At 36.1% G+C, this 18,675-nt stretch overlaps 1 protein-coding gene across 2 annotated transcripts in view; it reads right to left on the reverse strand.

The window, feature by feature from the left end:
* Nucleotides 1–18,675, reverse strand: part of NBAS (NBAS subunit of NRZ tethering complex) — a 328,315-nt gene that overhangs the window by 133,492 nt on the left and 176,148 nt on the right. For both annotated transcript variants that reach the window (XM_076000562.1, XM_076000561.1), the window contains exons 34-36: nucleotides 17,342–17,499; nucleotides 16,541–16,630; nucleotides 1,395–1,562 (exon numbers count right to left, since the gene is read on the reverse strand). In XM_076000562.1, coding sequence (XP_075856677.1) covers nucleotides 1,395–1,562; nucleotides 16,541–16,630; nucleotides 17,342–17,499 — 416 coding nt within the window. The remainder of the gene's footprint in view (nucleotides 1–1,394; nucleotides 1,563–16,540; nucleotides 16,631–17,341; nucleotides 17,500–18,675) is intronic.

Here is an 18,675-nt window from a genome sequence, read left to right on the forward strand (position 1 = left end):
CTTACTCAGAAAAAAATCTAGTCGTTATCACCAGCTGTATAAGGCTTTAAATGATGGGGTCCCCACCACCACTCCGATCTCCTTTCCTACCATGCTCTCCATTGTTCACTCGGCTCAAACCACATTGGCTTCCTTTATGTTCTATGCAGATGTCAAGAGTATTCCCCCACCAGGGGCTTTGCACTTGTTCTATCTGGCTCAATTGTATTTCTGTTCAAACTGATTCCTTTTCTGAGAGACCTAACTTCTCTATTTAAATCAGAACTCTCCTTCCCCGGTGCCATCATGATTCATTTACCTTCCTTAAGTTATCTTCGTAAGTGCTCATTACCACCTGCCATTACATTGTTATACAGATATTTTGTTTTCTGTCTCCTCCACTGAAATATAAGTTACATAAGGGAAGAGAATTAGACTTAAGTGTACCCTCACTCTATTTCTAGTGATTAGCACAGGATTTGACATACAAAAATGCCTAATAACCAGCCATAGTAGCTCACACTTGTTAATCCTAGCACTTTGGGAGGCCAAGGCAGGAGGATCACTTGAGGCTGGGAGTTTGAGCCCAGCCTGAGCAACACAGCAAGACTTTGAGTCTACAAAATTTTTAAAAAAATGATCCAGGTGTGGTGGTGGGTGCCTGCAGTTCTAACTACTGGGGAGGCTAAGGTGGGAGGATCTCGTGAGCCCAGGAGTTTGACGGTACAGTGATCTATGATTGCACCATTGTACTCCAGCCTGGGTGATAGAGCGAGACCCTATCTCTAAAAAAAAAAAAAAAAAAATTCAAAAAAAGGAAAAAGAAAATGCCTAATAAGTATTTGCTGAACGAACGAATGAGATATTCAATGAGTGCTTTAAGTGGACTGACAAGCAGGCATGTGTGTTTTGTTTTCCAGTGTGAGGCTAAAGGACTGTAGTATGAGAATGCAAAAAAGACAGCAGGGGAGTTATGGGTTAAGACATACCAGAAAGCAAACTCAGTTGCTCTATTTCTCCTACCCAGAATGGAAACAATAATTTATTACCCTAGGCTCATTCCACAGAGTCCCCAAGCTGGCTCCTAGTACTTTTGCTCAACTACTAGCCTGCAGGAATACGGCATTGATTAAATCACTTTCCTTTTCCTCTCACTAAATTTTAATTCTGATTTTTGAAGCAAGCCTTACCCAACTCACTATTAGTGTCCTTTGTAAGTACTCCTCAGGAGTATGTTACATTCTATAGAATAGATTACTCATTCTCTGATGGGAGGCCTATATTTCTTAAGAGATTATTTTAATAATCTAGAGAAGATAAAAATATAACAGTAAAACAACTGAAAAGCAGTGCTAATGAACTGATGTAAACCACACAACTGATTTTTTTTTTTTTTTTAAAGACTCATTGCTTACTTGCAGGGGTCGAAGGTAAGTTAAAGACTTCTTCCACCACTGCCCGTCGCTCACAGCCTGCAGCACTGCCTTGGTGGTAGTCGTGGTGTTGGAAAGCACCTTCATGGTGGTGGCAGTGGTCCAGTGCAACAGGTCAGCTGAACTGCTACCAGGAATACTTACTTCATCCTATGTTAAAACAAAATGGCAAGAGCAAAAAGGGCCTTTTCATAAGAACAAAGAAGAGAGTGATAATGTGACTGCCTACAGTGATCAGACATTAGACATGAAGACAGATAAATTTAAAAATCCAACTTTGCTAGTAATGAGATAAATGTGAAACGAAGCACCATTAACATTAGCCTAATGTTCCTCCTTGAATCATTTGCAAAAAAAAAAAAAAAAAAAAAATGAGGAAAGGAAAAATCCTAACAATGCATTAGTTACATAATCCCTTTTAGGATATTTATAAAACAAATAATGAGTTATTTATTTTTTACCAGTCTAATATCCCAACAATGAGATATTCATGTTTGTTTATTTGATAACATATTTTAAAGTATGTATTATTTAGAATAATCAAGAAATAAAGAGCGGGCACAGTGGCTTATGTCTGTAATCCTAGTACTTTGTTAGCCCAAGACAGCAGGGTTGCTTCAGCTCAGGAGTTTAAGATCAGCCTGAGCAAGAATGAGACCCCCATCTCTACTAAAAATAGAAAATTAGCCAGGCATCATGGTATATGCCTGTACTCACAGCTACGTGGGAGGCTGAGGCAGAACTGCTTTAGCCCAGGAATTTGAGGCTGCAGTAAGCTAGGACAACATCATTGCACTCTACCCAAGGTGACAGAGTGAGACTGTCTCCAAAAAAACCAAAAAATAAATTATTCATTTGAATGATGTTACTGTGACCCAAACTAAAGTAGAAGATTCAAACAATCTACCTTTAAATGTTAAAAGGCATCTTTCCATCCAAACGAGTGGATAATTAATGGTGTTTAAAAGGTTTTGATGTGGAACCTCCTGCCAGTCTTAAAGCAATCAGCAAAAATTCTAACTATGTATTTACTAATCTGAGAGATTTCCATGGGAAGAAAATGCTAATACATTAACAGTCTTTTAAACAGAAAGGACAAAAACAACATCTACATTTAGTCAAAGAAATGTATGATTTGTTCTACAAAAATAAAATTCTTGGTTTAGTGTCTGTATACGTCTACTTATTTTTTAAGTATCCCAGTTAAATGAAAGAAAAATTAAGGCCTAGTCTTTCAATGCCAATAGTCTTCTTGCAACTAACAGGATAACTCAATCAAGAGCTTAGATTGGCTATTCAGGTCTTTCTTACATGACTCGTTAGACACCATTTAAGTAATAACAAGATACTAAATCATGTAATCACTCAATAATTACCAGGATATCATCACATAAAAAATATTTGAACACACTCTTTTAGATCACCTTAGCAGTAGCCATATATGGTAGGTAGAACTATGGTCCCCCAAAGACATCCAAATCCTAACCCCTGGAACCTGGGAATATGTCATCATTATATGGCAAAGGAATTTTGCAGATATGATTAAGAACACACACCTTGAGGTGGGAAGATTATCCTGAATTATCTGAGTGATTCCAACCCAATCACATGAGCTTGCAAAGCAGAGAACTTTTCCCAGCTGGGGTCGGGGGAGAGAGGCCATGGGAGAAGAGGCAAGAGAGTTTTGAGGGAACTCAACTTGTAGTGCTGGCTTTGGAGATGGAGAAAGACAGCCACACACCAAGGAACATAGGCAGCCTGTAGACACTGTGAACAGCCCTCAGGTGACAGCCAGCAAGGTAATGCAGAACTCAAACTCAGTCCTACAACCACAAGGAATTCAATTCTGCCAACACCATAAAGGAGTATAGAAACAGCTTCTCCTTCAGAGCTTCCAGAAGAGACACAGCCTTATTGGCACCTTGGTTTTGGCCTGTGAGAGTCAATCAAGCCTGCCAGATTTCTGTCCTATGGGAACTATAAAATGATCAACTGAATTGTTTTAAAGCTGCTAAAGTCATGGTAATATGTGACAGCTGTAATAGAAAATTAATACATTTTAGTATACTTAAATAAATTCATATTTTATTCCTACTTTTAAAAGGGAAACATATCTAAGCTATATTAACCAATCCTTACAATTTTCCCTGTTTGCTTTTAAGTGGTCCATAAGTATTCTAAACTGCTTTTAACATGCTAAAAACTGCTTTTTTAATGGGTTTTTTGGACATTAGGAAGTGCATAAACCATCAATTCAATGCAATATCATATAATTTAATTATGAAAGCAAAAAAATAGAAAAAAAATGGATGGTATATGAATAAAGGAACAATCATGTTAAATTGTTTGTATACTATCAGGGCAATGACGCAAAAAATAATTATTTGGGGTTTAGGTGCCAATAAAAAACAGCACCTCACCTGGGTTTCAGACAGTGGTAACTACTGCAACTTGGCTCACTCAACTCTATTCTGAACTCCATATAGACTGTCTTATAGGTGCTCAAAATTGAAAAGCTAAAGACTACATTTCCTAGACTCCCTTAGAGCTGGTGTTCCACACATGACCTAGTTTTCTTCCATTTCAGCAATCAGGGAAGTTACTCATCCTCTTTTGTGGAGGGGGGATGAAAACACAATCAAAGACTAAAGCTCATTGTCTAACATTTCTGAAAAGACAAGGTAGAAAGGCCTAGATAGGAAAAAAGCATAACACTCCCATCAACAGTAGTAATGATGACTGCTACCACGTCTTCAATGCTTGCTATGTGCCAGGACTTTACAAAGGGCTTTACACATATATTGGTGTATAAAAACTGGAAGGGAACACAAAAGCAAAAACTGTTTTAGTGGAATCTTTCTCTCCTTAATGTCTTTACCATTTAAGGAGATGGCAGTGGAGGCTCACTTCTTCTCCACTTTGGTAACACAGTGGTCAGCTGGCTTATCAGGTCTGATTTAGAAGAAAAAAACACCGATTCTAGCTCCTAAGTTCCAGAGGCTTCCAGCACCTTTCTAATAAGGTCTCTACCCCAGCCAGCCAAGAAGCTTCTGATGTTACACAGTGGTGCAGATGTTACGTCCAACTCCTGTCCTGCACTATGGGGGCTGGACCTCCTTCCACTGGATAGCTTGTCACTGTGCATATAACCCCCAAGTTTGGCCCACACACACTGCTTTGTGGGATTCTGAGAGCTTTGGAGATCACATATACTCTGACTTTTTCTGCTTCTTGTTTTTTCCTCTAATAAACCCTATACCAAGTGGAAATAGTACTGTATATCTGAGGCCCCTATGAATAATACTTCCAAAATAGTTCTTTGCCAGAAACAAATCCTAGGTGTAATTTGTAGTAACCATACATTCTCTATGTGTGTATATGTACATATGTAAATATATAGCAAGCATCTGAATTTACTAGTTATATTTTTGAGTTATTTAAAAAGCTACAACTGGAAAAACAAGAACAAATTAAAACTCATTCACATATTCACTCTTATTCAGTGTCACGTACTATATTAGGCAATGAGTGACAAAAATGAGTAAGACATTCTGCCCTCAAGGAGCTCAGAAAATAGGGAGGGAAGCAGAGATGCAGAGAAATAATTATAGACTAATATCAACTTCTATGAAAAAGGGACATATAAAGTACTATGAGAACATGAAGAGAGATCATATCTCCACTGAATCAAAGAAAGCTCCACCGAAAAGGCAGTATTTCAGCAGGAAAGAATTTAGGGCTTCCAGATGGTGAAGATCAATGATCTCAGGCAGACGATGCAATTTATGAAACACGAGAAACTAGAGGAACCTTAAATGATTCAACAAAGTTGTAGAAACGAGCACAGGAAGAAGAAGAGCAGAACGTAAGGATGAAAGGAAGGCGGAGGTAAGCCCAGCAAGAGACCTGAAAACCATCCCACGGAACCTCCTTCTTCATCCCGAGGGTTGGGGAAGCCACTGAAAGACTTTAAACAAAGGGAATAAAATAATCAGATTTGTGTTTCAGAAACATTATTCCAGTTAGAAGATTGGTATGTTAGTCCAAGTTTAAAATAATCAGGGACTGAATTAAGGTAGTGACACTAGGAATATAAGGAGGTATTTTTCCACCTGAATGTATATATTAAGTTTAAATGTTTTTATTTCTAATTTGTCTAAATGTGAAAGGGCCTGAGATAACTGAGAAATTCAAGGATTCTGCATCCCTCCACCTAACAAAGAAAGTGCATGATCACCAAGCTGGATCTTTGTGAGGATATGGGAGAGAAAAAAAAAGGAACGAAAGTCAGAAACAGAGGCAAACTTTGACATTTGTTAATCAAAGTTAGATGTAGTAGAGGCAAAAAATTAGCAATGCAAGTTGTTCAGGAAGAACAGAGGACCAGCTTTATATTAGGAGAAAAGAACAACAAAGATCTAGGCACATTATTTACCAACAGTAAAGTCTACGATTCTTGTTTACAATATATAAGAATCATAATGGCTACTATTTATTAAATGCTTACTGTGTGTCAGGGACTGAGCTAGGAGTTTCATATGGTCATCCCTTTGTTTGATAATAATAACACTGCTAAGTAGGTATTAGAACACTATTTGACACAAAGGCAAGCTGAAGATCAACTCTGTTGAATTGGCTGCCTTCAGACAATTGGCCTGGGGGTGTTTCCTCCCTTCTCCTTGTCAGATCAGGCTATCAAAATGTGCAGTCCACTTGTTCATTGCAGGATTTGGACACGCTGGCAAAATCACACATACACACACATTTATATATGTATTTATTAAAGCTCATTTATTTTTCTGTGTTATAAAACTAATGAAAATTCATTAAAGACGGTTTGAAAATTCAAAAAGTATACAAACAAAAGGACAATATCTAGTCACAGTCTCCTGATGCAAAGACAATTACTGCCAGCCCATTTTTTCTACCTTCATGTCTTTAATCCAGGCATAGTGATCCTTTTAAATAAACTTTTTAAGTTCAAGATATATCAAAGAAGTGTAAGTGTATGGATTGATATATTTTAGCACACTCATAACCAGCCCCCTGACCAACAAACATACCACCACCAGAATCCCAGAAGCCTCTCTTATGCTCACTTCTAGTCACTAACACTGCCAGAATAAACACTGTCCTGACTTGTAGTAGCATAAATTTTGTCTATTTTTATACTTTATATAAAAAGAATTATGTACTCTTTTGTGTCCAATTTCTTTAACTCAATATAAATTCATTCAGACTTTGCAAGTAGTTGAAGAGTGTTCAACTCGTTGCTATATGGTATTATGTAGTGTGAATGTACCAGAACTTTATTCTTTCTTCTACTGATGCACATTTGGATGGTCTCTAGTTTGGAGCTAATACCAATAGTGCTGCCCTGAACATGTTGGTAATTATCTTTTGGTGAGCATCTTATGAATACATCTTATGAAGAGTATATATATGTCCAGATTTAGTAAATAGTGCCATTTTCTAAAGTGGTTATAGCAATTTACACTCTAACCAGTAATTATAAGACTACTGGTCATTCCACATACATGACAATGCATGGCACTTCCTGTCTTTTGGGGAGCAATTCTAGTTAATTATGTGATGGTATATCTTTGTGGTTTTAATTTGCACCTTTCCAGTGACTAATAAAGTTGAAAACCTTTTTAGATGTTTTTGGCCATTTGAATATCCTCTTTTGTGAATTATCTCTTTGAGTCTTTTATCCGTTTTTCTATAGGTTGTCCATCTTTCTTATTCATTTGTAGGGATTCCTTATATATTCTGGATACATATCCTTTATTAAATAAATGCATTGTGAATGTTTTCTACTACTCAGTAGACTATCATTTCTTTCTCTTAATAATGTCTTGTGATTAACAGATGTTCTTCATTTTAAGTGTGTCTAATTCATCAATTTGTAACTTTATTAATACTTTTTGTATATTTAAGAAATCTTTGTCTATTCCAAGTTCACAAAGATGCTTTTATAAGTATTCCTTGACATGTAATAGTTTTGCTATAAGTCAAATCTTAAGACAATATACTATCTGTCATCTATCCACTCATATTATTATATGTACATGTTTATAATTGATACTATGATTTTTTTTGTCTGTCTTTTCAACTAGATAGTAAGCTATTCAAGAGCAGGGACACTATTTCTTTATTATTATATCCTCCGAGTATGTGAAAATCTCTAATTTATAGCTTAGATCTATAGATAAGTCTGAGAAGTCTGCTTTCACTGTGCTGTTTAAATGTTTGAAGTTACATTTTCAAAAGCCTAATATGTTGTCTAGAGTAGGTAAATGCTATTCAAATAAGATTTCATGTCACATTTCCAATCCCTGTTCACTCAGTATGAAAATTCTACTGCATAATTGAGAGGGTATGTTAAATGATTTTAAAGTCATCACCTAATCCAAGTATAGAAATAAAAATATAAACATGGTAAGAACTATGGCATTTAAGCAGAATACAACTTCATTTAGAGGTAAATAAAACTAATTGGAAGATATCAAAAAATGCAACCCATAAAAGGATTATTCAATTTCATAAAATGAAACCAAACTCTATTTTTGTTTATGTGGATGGGCTAGCTCAAGATAGAAAATTTTAAACATATGAAACTTAAAAGTTTGTTTCAGAAGATAAATGAAATCCACATGCTTAGAACTGTATGTGATAATAGCATTTTCTATAAGAGCTTCCCCTAATGAGAATTACAAAAGATAAAGTAAAATAAAAGGCTCATTTGGACCACAAAAGCGGCATTTAATTTGGGGGCAGTCTACCAAGATCATACTGTAACTAGAGTCATTAATGAAGAAAATAGTTTTCTTTCAACTTCATATAATAGGAAAAGAAAAAAAGGGCTCAGGCAAAATTTAGCCCTGCAACAATTATCACTGGCACTTTTTATATTCATAATGATATGCTGCTAATTAATTTAGAGTTTATAACAACAGAAACAGATTAAACCCCAAAACCAAATTAATAATTCTCAGCATAAAATTTAACATGAAATCTCATTAGTGTCAAGTATGTTATGTAGCTAAAAGGTTAAGTCACCAAGCAATAATAATATTTTTCAAATCCTCCAACAACAGAGATCATTACCAAACAGGTTCACAAGAACAAAGATAGTTCCATGTGTCAAGCGTGGCTCCCAGAAAAAATTCTTTTGTTCAATTATCATAATGAACGATGTATTTAAAGAGTTGCTTTCTCTAGTGTCTGGTCATATTATATAAGGGTGAATTTCTAAGAAACCTGATGGCCTATTGTAAACTGACCTGGTGGAACACACAAACTAACAAGGATTACAGAGATCAGGTTGTGCTCAACTATTACTCCTTCTCCAACAAACATTATCCTTAAATAACCCAAAGTATATCCCCCCAGCTAACACTTAACTATAGCAAATTTTATCCTGTGCACCCAAATCTGGAACTCAGAAGAGAAGTCATGGCTAGAACTATAGAGCAGAGAATCATCAGCCCAAAGCTGATATTTGAAGTCAAGATAATGGGTGAGCTCATCTGAGGGATGGGTGTGGACAGAGGAAAGACTTAAAGACTGAGACCTGGGTATCTAACATTTACTGTGGAGATGGGGAAGAACCAGCAAGGACAATGAGAAGAAGTAGCCAGTGAGGTCTGAAGAAAAGAAGATAAATAGGCTGCCCCTGAAACAAGCAAGTCAAATGCTACTCACAGGTCAAATAAAATGAAGACAAGATTTGACCCATAATCTTAGAAACAAGATGTCACTGGTGATGCAGATACAAGCTGTTCTGGTGAAATGGCAAGGAAAGAAGGCCTCAGGGAGAGTCAGTAAAAGATGAGAGAAAACAAGTATATGTAACAATTGCTAAGGATAAACCAAAGTAGTCTAGGAAAAGTCTCTCAGTATGGTACATGTAAGACCCTACAGGGATAAGTAATATGATGGATGTTTCCTTAAAACTAAAAGGAAACTTTTAACACCCACAGATTTCCCTGTAACTAAGATAGACTACTTGAATGTATTATTTTTAGAAAATGTCTTCTCCCAGTGGATTTAAATTGCAAATCTAGATAAAAAGTAGAAATGTATTTCTTATTACTAAAAGAGTTACTATAGGCCGGGCGCGGTGGCTCACGCCTGTAATCCTAGCTCTTGGGAGGCCGAGGCGGGCGGATTGCTCAAGGTCAGGAGTTTAAAACCAGCCTGAGCAAGAGTGAGACCCCGTCTCTACTATAAATAGAAAGAAATTAATTGGCCAACTGATATATATATAAAAAAAATTAGCCGGGTATGGTGGCGCATGCCTGTAGTCCCAGCTACTCGGGAGGCTGAGGCAGAAGGATCGCTCGAGCCCAGGAGTTTGAGGTTGCTGTGAGCTAGGCTGACGCCATGGCACTCACTCTAGCCTGGACAACAAACCGAGACTCTGTCTCAAAAAAAAAAAAAAAAAAAAAAAAAAAAGAGTTACTATAAAACAAAACAGAGAACAAAACAAATATATCATAAATGCATGGTCATTATGAAGATAAAAGAAAGAAGAAAATGTGGAATTCCAACAGTTGTGCTGAAAGAGGAGGCAGATAATATTAACTTTTGTGAAGAATGGAAATCTAGTATAATGTAGATTCACCAATCCAATCAAAGTTATATGATTAGCACCCCTGAGCATCAAGCTGTCAACTAACTAAACACATTATCCTGAAGCATGACAATGAGCGGAATATTTCTGTCTGTGGTCAGCTCTACATGCTAACTGAAATGCATAAACAGATGTTCTGAATTGTGTCAGCGCCGTGCTATTATCCAGATCACTCGTGTCATGATTGTCATAAACTAAATCTCCCACACGGAACATTAATCAGACAATGTTGTCAAAAAATAACAAAACAAAAATTAATGAGGATATATTGTATTTTCAGTGATGTGCTGGTATCACAACAATAAACAAGATAAAGCAAGCATTTACACAAAGTTATGAAAGATAAACCACAAGAAAACAGAAACCCCTTTCTACCATTTTATCAGAGGGCAGCCCTGGCATGTGTATGCACAGATGTGTACATAAAATCCTCAGGGCAGTTCAGTCTAAACTGGAGAAAAATTGCACACAATATAAATGTCCAAAAGCAAAGGAAGAGATAAACTACGGTGCATGCATCCAAAGAACACCATGCTGCCATTATATAGAGGTCTGCATGAAATGACAAGGGCAGATTTCATGACATACAGCAGTACTGACTTAACACATTGACTACCACACTAGGTAAAAAAAAAAAAAAAAAAATTCCTGGGGCCACTGTGTTTTATTATGAAAATAGAATAAAAACTTCAAAAATTTTGTTACTTTTTATTGTTTTCTGTGCGTGAGTTATATGCAACTTGAAAAATAGTTTTCATGGCTCCCAAGGTGAAGAGACGTGTGAGTTGCGTATGCTTCATGACGCCCCAGACTCAAAACTAGTGTGAGTTAAATACAACTCACAAGGCAGTTAATGTGTTAAAAATGTTTACCTCTGAGCAGTGGGATTCATGGGATGGGTAAATAGAAAGATCAGATGGAAAAAAGAGAGAGAGATTTGCCTTTGACTTATATACAGATGTATTGTTTATTAAATTATTTTTATATTTAAAAAAAAACAGAAAGGAAAGTTGCCATACATATATATGTACTTCTTATCAAAAGTTAACAAATGTTAATATTTTATCATAGATGCTTCACATCTAATTTTTTTTTTTACTTTCAAGAACTATATTATAGTGTGCTAGATAATAGATTATTAAAAGCTTGTATTATTTTTGTAATTAAAACATTATGAATTACAGTCAGGATGGAGCAGTAGACTCCGGTTTTAGTATACTCACTGTGCTCCAAAATACTGAAAATAGAAAAACGAGTCAAAAGACACCCAAATTCAAAAGAGTTCAACATTTTGAAGCTCAGATTTCAGATGTTAACGGTGATTGTCAGATGTTCCTTTCCAGAGAAGAACTGTGAATCAACGTATCCCCTGTAAGAGGGAGAACTGCAGCCAGGCTCACTGCCTGGAGCTATGCATTTACACAGGCTGTGGGCCTATGGAGGCAGAGGACAAAATCAGAGCCAAAGGCAAGTGGGACAAAGCCCTCACTGGCTCCATGTTTGTATTCCCATATCCTCAAAATTACAAGGGGGAAGTCGTGCTGTGTGAAAAACTACTGTAAGATAAGGCACCAAGGGATTAGATAGAGGAGAAGGAACCACAAAAATAACAGAATCTTTAGATATGGGAGGTGAGGCAGGGTGATGTTTCATCCCTTAAAATGAGCTTGCAAACCAAAATCCCACAACACATGGGAAATAAAAATATATATATATTGCTTTATTGAAAGCAATAAATGAAACAAAAGCTCAAAATGATTAATTTGTGTCTTTTTGCATACTAAATATGAAATTTAATATTTATTAAGAACAAACTATCATGAGACATAAAAGAAAACAAAATAAATATGATTCTATTGAGCTTTTAGGCACGGTATAAGGTAGTTCTAAATTCATCCTTTTTGCATGTGAATATCCCTTAAAACCTATACTTATTTCATATGAAAGTGGCTTTTTTATTACTTATTTGCCAATAAACTTAAGAACTAAAAACTATAAAACTCTCAGAAAAAAGCACAGGGGTAAATCTTCACAATTTTGGGCTATGCAAAGATTTCTTAGATATAACATTGAAAACAAGCAATAAAAGAAAATATTAACAAACAACACTTTAACATTCAAAACTTTTGCACTTAAAAGCCACCATTAAGAAAATAAAAAGCAATGCCACACATTGGGAGAAACATGTTCAAATCATAAATCTGATAAAGGACTTGTATCCACAGTGTAAGCAAAACAAAAGCTAAGCTCTCTGCTTGACCCATGCTCAAATTCTGAACATTAATTAGTCCAGTCATATAAATCTGTAGCCACTTAAAATGTTCATAACAAGCTTTCCCATGGTGAAAATGATTTTTTAATGGGAACCTTGTATATAATCTATTTCTAACTCTAATTAGATTTATCTGGGGAAAACATCATCGGCTAAATGATATAACTAATACTAGCTAAACAAAATGTTAATATACTTTAAGCGGTAGTATACTGTTCTATCTAAAAAAGCATAATAACCAACATTAGTAAGAAATTAGAAATCCATAATTTTGGTAGTTATTCACAAATTATGCATTTTGTTCTATTTATAAACAAATATCCTGTTCACAGGGACAATAACAATATCTTCAAACCTGTAGCCTCCACTTGCACTAATGCAAATGCGACCACACAGCAATTGTATCTTCATTTTGCTTGAGAAATAAAAATCATTATTTTCACAAGTGAAGTAATGAAAGTCTTAAGTATTAAGTAGATTACACACAAAGTCATCTCTCATTCATGAGTTACAATTTAATGTGATTATTATATCTACTGTTAATATGTAATACATGGCATCTTCTAGCTAAACACTATATTTTAATCTAATAATAGTAGCTATAATAGTCTGAAATGTGCTTCATGAATCAAAGCCACAATGTGTTCATTGAGGGTTTGAATTAGCACTTCATGAGACCTAGATATATTACAACACGCTGAAAGGGGACAAAGAAAGTCAAGAAAGCTTTTAAGGAGCTTAAAAACAGCAGAAGACAATCATTTTGGAAGAATTCCTTTTCCTTGCTAAGTGGAAAATGCAGAGGACTGCTGGTGGTCTCCTTCACCTACTGACAATATTCTAATCGGGCAATATAGGCCCACTTACAGTAACACAGCATGACCCACTCCAAAGAAGCCACCGAAGGGGCAGGCTGACTTTCTAATTTATTGTAGAAACAGAAAATAGAAAACCCCAAAGTCACAAAAGGTTTTTCATGGATTTTATGGAGAAGGATGGAGATTCAGAGTAAGTTCATGGAGCTGAGCTCAGTAGAAACACATAATTCTATACTGAACACAGAAATGACACACCCTTCACACTGGCCAAGATATAACATGACCTCAATAGCCACCACAGCACATACATGAATAAAATGAGAAATTCCTTATATTTTTAGGCTAAACTCTACTTCCTAATTTGCTTTTACCAGTGACTAATCATTGTGCGTCAGGTATTTCCAACTGAGCTTTATTAAGCACTAAGGAGGCATTCACTATGTGAGAAGCACTCTATGAAGGGTGCACAAAGTTAAATGAGATATTTCTGGTTATCATACAATACCAAACCATACCATAAAATGCCAAGACAGATGATGTAAGAAAGTTTAGGGACTATAAAGTAGGTAGCAATTAAAGGACTCTAGGAAAGCTTCACGAAGAAAATACTTCAGATGGAAGGGATAAGAAAGATACATAAGAGAAGAAGTGTAGTACAGGCAGAGAGAAAACTCTAACTAAACACCAAGGGCATGAAAGAGCCTTCCTGAAGAATGGTGCTAACTTTTCCACTACTGGACAGAGCACGTGTTTGGAAGACATGACAAGGGATGATGCTTGAGAAGGGCAGAGCGGGAGATGTGACTGGTCAGGTGGGGGAGGGATCAGAGGTTCAAAAGGTACAAATCTTGGGGTAAAGATCTCATGAAGAGTGGGTCTTCAATGGGGCCTTGAAAGAGAACTCTTCCTGATACCCATTTCATGACCTCTGGCTAATATAAGAACTGCTCTGAATCCCATGGATAAATACGATAGAATGTAATGTGTTTTCACATTCAATGAGGGAAGATTAACCAGTACAACTACAAGGCATGCCAAAGGACAAAGTATATCCACATCACTCTAGGCCCCTAGAACATGGTATAGCTTCCAGCTGAAGGAGGTGCAGTGAAAAAAAGTCCACTCTGTGCCATGTTGGTGGCCAAACACGATCCTCCACTGCATGTCAGATCTTCTAAAGCTGTGATGTCCAATCTGATAGCCAGTAGTTTGATGTAGCTATTTAAATTTAAATTAATTAAAGTTAAAATTAAAAAGTTGATCCCTTAGTTGCACTAGCCACATTCAAGTGCCCATTAGCTGTATGTGACTAGCAACCACAATACTGGACAGTGCAGGTATGGGACATTTCCCTTCCCAAAAAAAGTTCTGTTGGTCAGTGCTGTCCTAGAGTTCCCACTGGAGGAGGTATAGGCAGAAACTCCATAAGGGCAAAAAGTCACATTACAGACGTCTTTGAGATTATTAAATCACTTAGCACTAAACTAGGGATACATACGTATACTTAATATGTTTGCCAAATTGAATTTTAATATCAAAGAAAGAGTTGTAGAAATGGGGTAAATGTACATATTCCACTCTGGACAAAAGGTATGCCCCAACTCCGTGAACACATTCCAAAGCTGAAGCTTTGTACCAGACTGCTAAAAGTAACTGTACAGTACACAAATACTGATAAGTTTGTCAAGATGGATACAGCCAATTTAAAAAATATATATACACGTAGTGCAGCTCACTTATCACAATAGGTATCTTCCAAAAAAGTGAAAAATAAATAACATTTTACACTGTGAAAGTAAAGCTTACCATTTAACAGAATCCTATGGAAAGATAATCTATAAAGAGAATCATCACCTCTTAATTTATCCAGCTAGAATGTCAGAAACTGGGCTATAGTCTTTGATCTAAAAAATGCCAATCCAATGTTGCTATAAATAGTCATGGAAAGTTAAATCCCATACAGCAAACATTCACCAAGAAGACAGGTGTCAGGGGGCATATACTTCCTTCTTTCTCTCCCAAGATAGACTATCCTGAAACATATACATATTTAATTGGCTCAAACAAAATAAAAATCTCAATAAAGAAAGGGAAAAGAACATAAACCCAACAGAAAATGAGCAAAAGAATTGAACAGGTACCTCACAAAAGAGGATCTCTCCTGAGATAATGCCATTTCAACAGTAATCAGAAAAATGTAAATCCAAATCATAATTAGATATCACTAAACACTTAGGAGAATAGGTAAAATTTAGAAAGCTAACAATACCAAGATACTGGATTAGAGTAACTGGCAACCCCATACACTAGTGCTTGAAAGTGTAATCGGTTTAAAAATCACTTTGAAAAATCGTTTGGCATTACCTATTTATGTTGAACATATCTGACAACATACACTTCCACTACTAGGTATAACTCTGAGAAAAATGTTTGCCTGAGGCCAGGCACAGTGGCTCAGGTCTGCAATCCTAGCACTCTGGGAGGCCAAGACAGGAGGACTGCTTGAGCTCAGGAGTTCAAAACCAGCCTGGGCAAGAGTAAGAGCCCATCTCTACCAAAAATAGAAAATATTAGCGAGGCATGGTGGCATGCACCTATAGTCCAGCTACTCAGGAGGCTGAGGCAGGAGGATTGCTTGAGCCCAGGAATTGGAGGTTGATGTGAACTATGATGATGCCACTGCACTCTAGCCTGGGCAACAGAACAAGAAAATGTCTTTTAAAAAAAATGCTCATGTGCACTAGAGACATGTACAAACAATGACAGCAGCATTATTTTGAGAGCCCAAAATTAAAAATAAACCAATGTCAATGTCAGAATGGATAAACTATAACACACACACACACACACACACACACACAACAATTGATTCCTACATGGAAATAAAAATGAATAAACTACAGTTACATATAATATTATGGATGAATCTTACAAACATAATATTGAACATAACTATTTCTAACAAGTATAAAAACAGGTAAAATTTAGTTATCATATTAGAGTATGTGTGTAGGGTTGATTTTACAATTATTTGAAACAAGAAAAAAAAATCACAAGAATCTATCAGGGTTAGTCAGGACAGTGGTGATCACTGAAGGAGAGAAGAGTTAGAAATTAAATTGGGAGAGGGTCTGAGGGACTTCGAAGGCTGGTCAGGTACTGTTTCCTGTATCTGTCGGGTGGTTTCATGGGTGTCTTCCTTGTGATAATTTATTTAGCTGAAAATCTTTGTTTTCTACACTTTCTATATGAATGTTATATTTCACATTCACATATAAAAAAACTGACAAGAAAGCAGTCTCTACACAAACACAAAACCCTTCTCATAGGTGAGGTCAGGTGACCTCTCATTCCATTCTCAGCCACTTTTCAAACTGTCCTTCCACTCATTTTAACTTACCTCTTGTACCATTTTGCTGACTAATGGTGAAACGTTGATATTTTCTCCTCCTTCAGGTTGGATCTGGAAATTCACTCTTTGATAAAGAATCTGAAAGAACAGGCTATATTATAAAGGAGTTGTGTCTTTAAATTTGCCTCTCTTTACAAGGCAGACTCGAAATTTAGTAAGTACTCTTTTGAGGAAAAAATGTTATTTCATAATGAACAGTTTTTAGTAATAGGCTTACTTTAGAACTTCCTGAACAGCTTCACAAGGATGCAACAGTTTCAGAGGTGGGAATCAAGTGTGAAAACTCTGATAAACAATGTAATGAGTGACTCTGAGACAATAACATAAATTCCAGAATCTCCTCAATATTTAACAGTGTTTTTCAACAAGGGCATTATCCTTTCCGATGCAGATCTAGCCTGTGAATTTTAGGAAATTCAGCATATCTGTAACCAAAGCCCACCTCCACCCCCAATTTCCACAGGACTCTTGCCTAACGCAATGGTGCCTCCACTGGCTTTAACTCATATGGTTTCAGATATATTTTGTATAATCATTTCTCATGTTTTATTCTTGACTGTAATATGCTATATTGCTATATTGCATAATATGCTAATATGGTAATAACACCAACAGTATTTTATATCCTAATATTTTCAAACCCTTTTTTACATAAGTAACAACCTATTTTTCTTCCATAAATTAAAATTCTCATACTATTAAAACACACACACACACATATTTCAGATCCACACACCCAACAAAATGCACTTCATACAGTCCAGGATTTCTTTTATTGGGAGCACTTACTTCTGTCTGCAGAGAGCTGCTAGCTGCCAAAAGAAGTTCAATGCTGCCAGGAGGGCAATGTGTCAAAGCAAAAGCCATGAGCTCTTGACGAGTGGCCAAGTCCTGGTAATCTTCCGATTGTCCTAACTGGCTACAAACATCCCAGCTTTTAGGATAACCTGCAAAATTGGCAAGAAGAAAAATAACTGATTCCCGGAAGAAGGAAAATATTCAACCTAAGATGAGAAATGCAATGGCTTCCTGCTCAGGTCTTGTGGTGCTACAGGAAAATCATAGTCATTGCTAATACATTATAATACAAGCAGAAAAACATAAGAATCTAAGATAGAAAAGGAAGATTAGGCTGGTTTATTATCCAGAGAGTTCACTTCTACTCCAGACAAGAGTTTCTGACAAACTCTGTTAAATTTTAAACTCACTGACAATAAATACAAATAATCTACTGAGCTTTGATGTTAAGTAAAAAGGTTGCTATCTGAATTCAGAAGATTTAAGGGGATGGTCCATCCCTGCTACTTAGCACTTGTGTGAGCTTGAGAAAGCGCTAAGTACCACAATTCCTTTACTACCACAAAGGGACAATAATCATAACACTGTTCTCTTGGGTGTTGAAAGGATTAAGTAACATTTGTGTCTAAAAGCACACTGTAGGGAGAGGGGGGTGGGAGAGGGACAAAAACCTACCTAACGGGGGTACAATGAACACTATGTGGATGAGTGACACACCTATAGCCATGACTCAGTATGACAGAAGCGATCCACGTAACCAAAATCATGTGTACACCCTTAATATTTTGAAATACATATTAAAAGAGAATATGTCAAATGCAAAGTGCTATAAAAAAGAGACATTACGACAGAGACCTGCATGGAATCACTGACTTTTATAGAAGAAGATAGACATCCAAGAATAGTGACAAAACAGAACCAGCCCCCAACTCCCAACAGAAATCTTTTTCCTGCACATTATACTCTGAATTCTTAAAATATACTTTGATTTTTATTTGAAGGAGTTCTAACTTGAAAGTAGGTCTTTTTTTTATCCTAAGCACAAAGGCTTCAATCCAGAATAATTTTTCTAAATATGTAAAATAAAAATTAATTCAGGTACTACCCTTACAGGAATAAAATTATTACAAAGCCCTCTAAATAAACAATTTTAGATTAATACAACAATGTTTTCACAGAAAAACATAATTATCCTAAACTTAATGTTGCAAAATTACTTGGTTAATATTATAGAACATAGCCTATTTTATGAAACCAATTTTCCAACACGGAGGTTGTGAAGTATTTTTCCAGGGTTTTAAATCTTTTCATAGATGTACTGCCAA

The sequence above is a fragment of the Microcebus murinus genome, chromosome 3 (assembly GCF_040939455.1).
Source record: "Microcebus murinus isolate Inina chromosome 3, M.murinus_Inina_mat1.0, whole genome shotgun sequence".
NCBI classification, from domain to species: Eukaryota; Metazoa; Chordata; class Mammalia; order Primates; family Cheirogaleidae; genus Microcebus; species Microcebus murinus.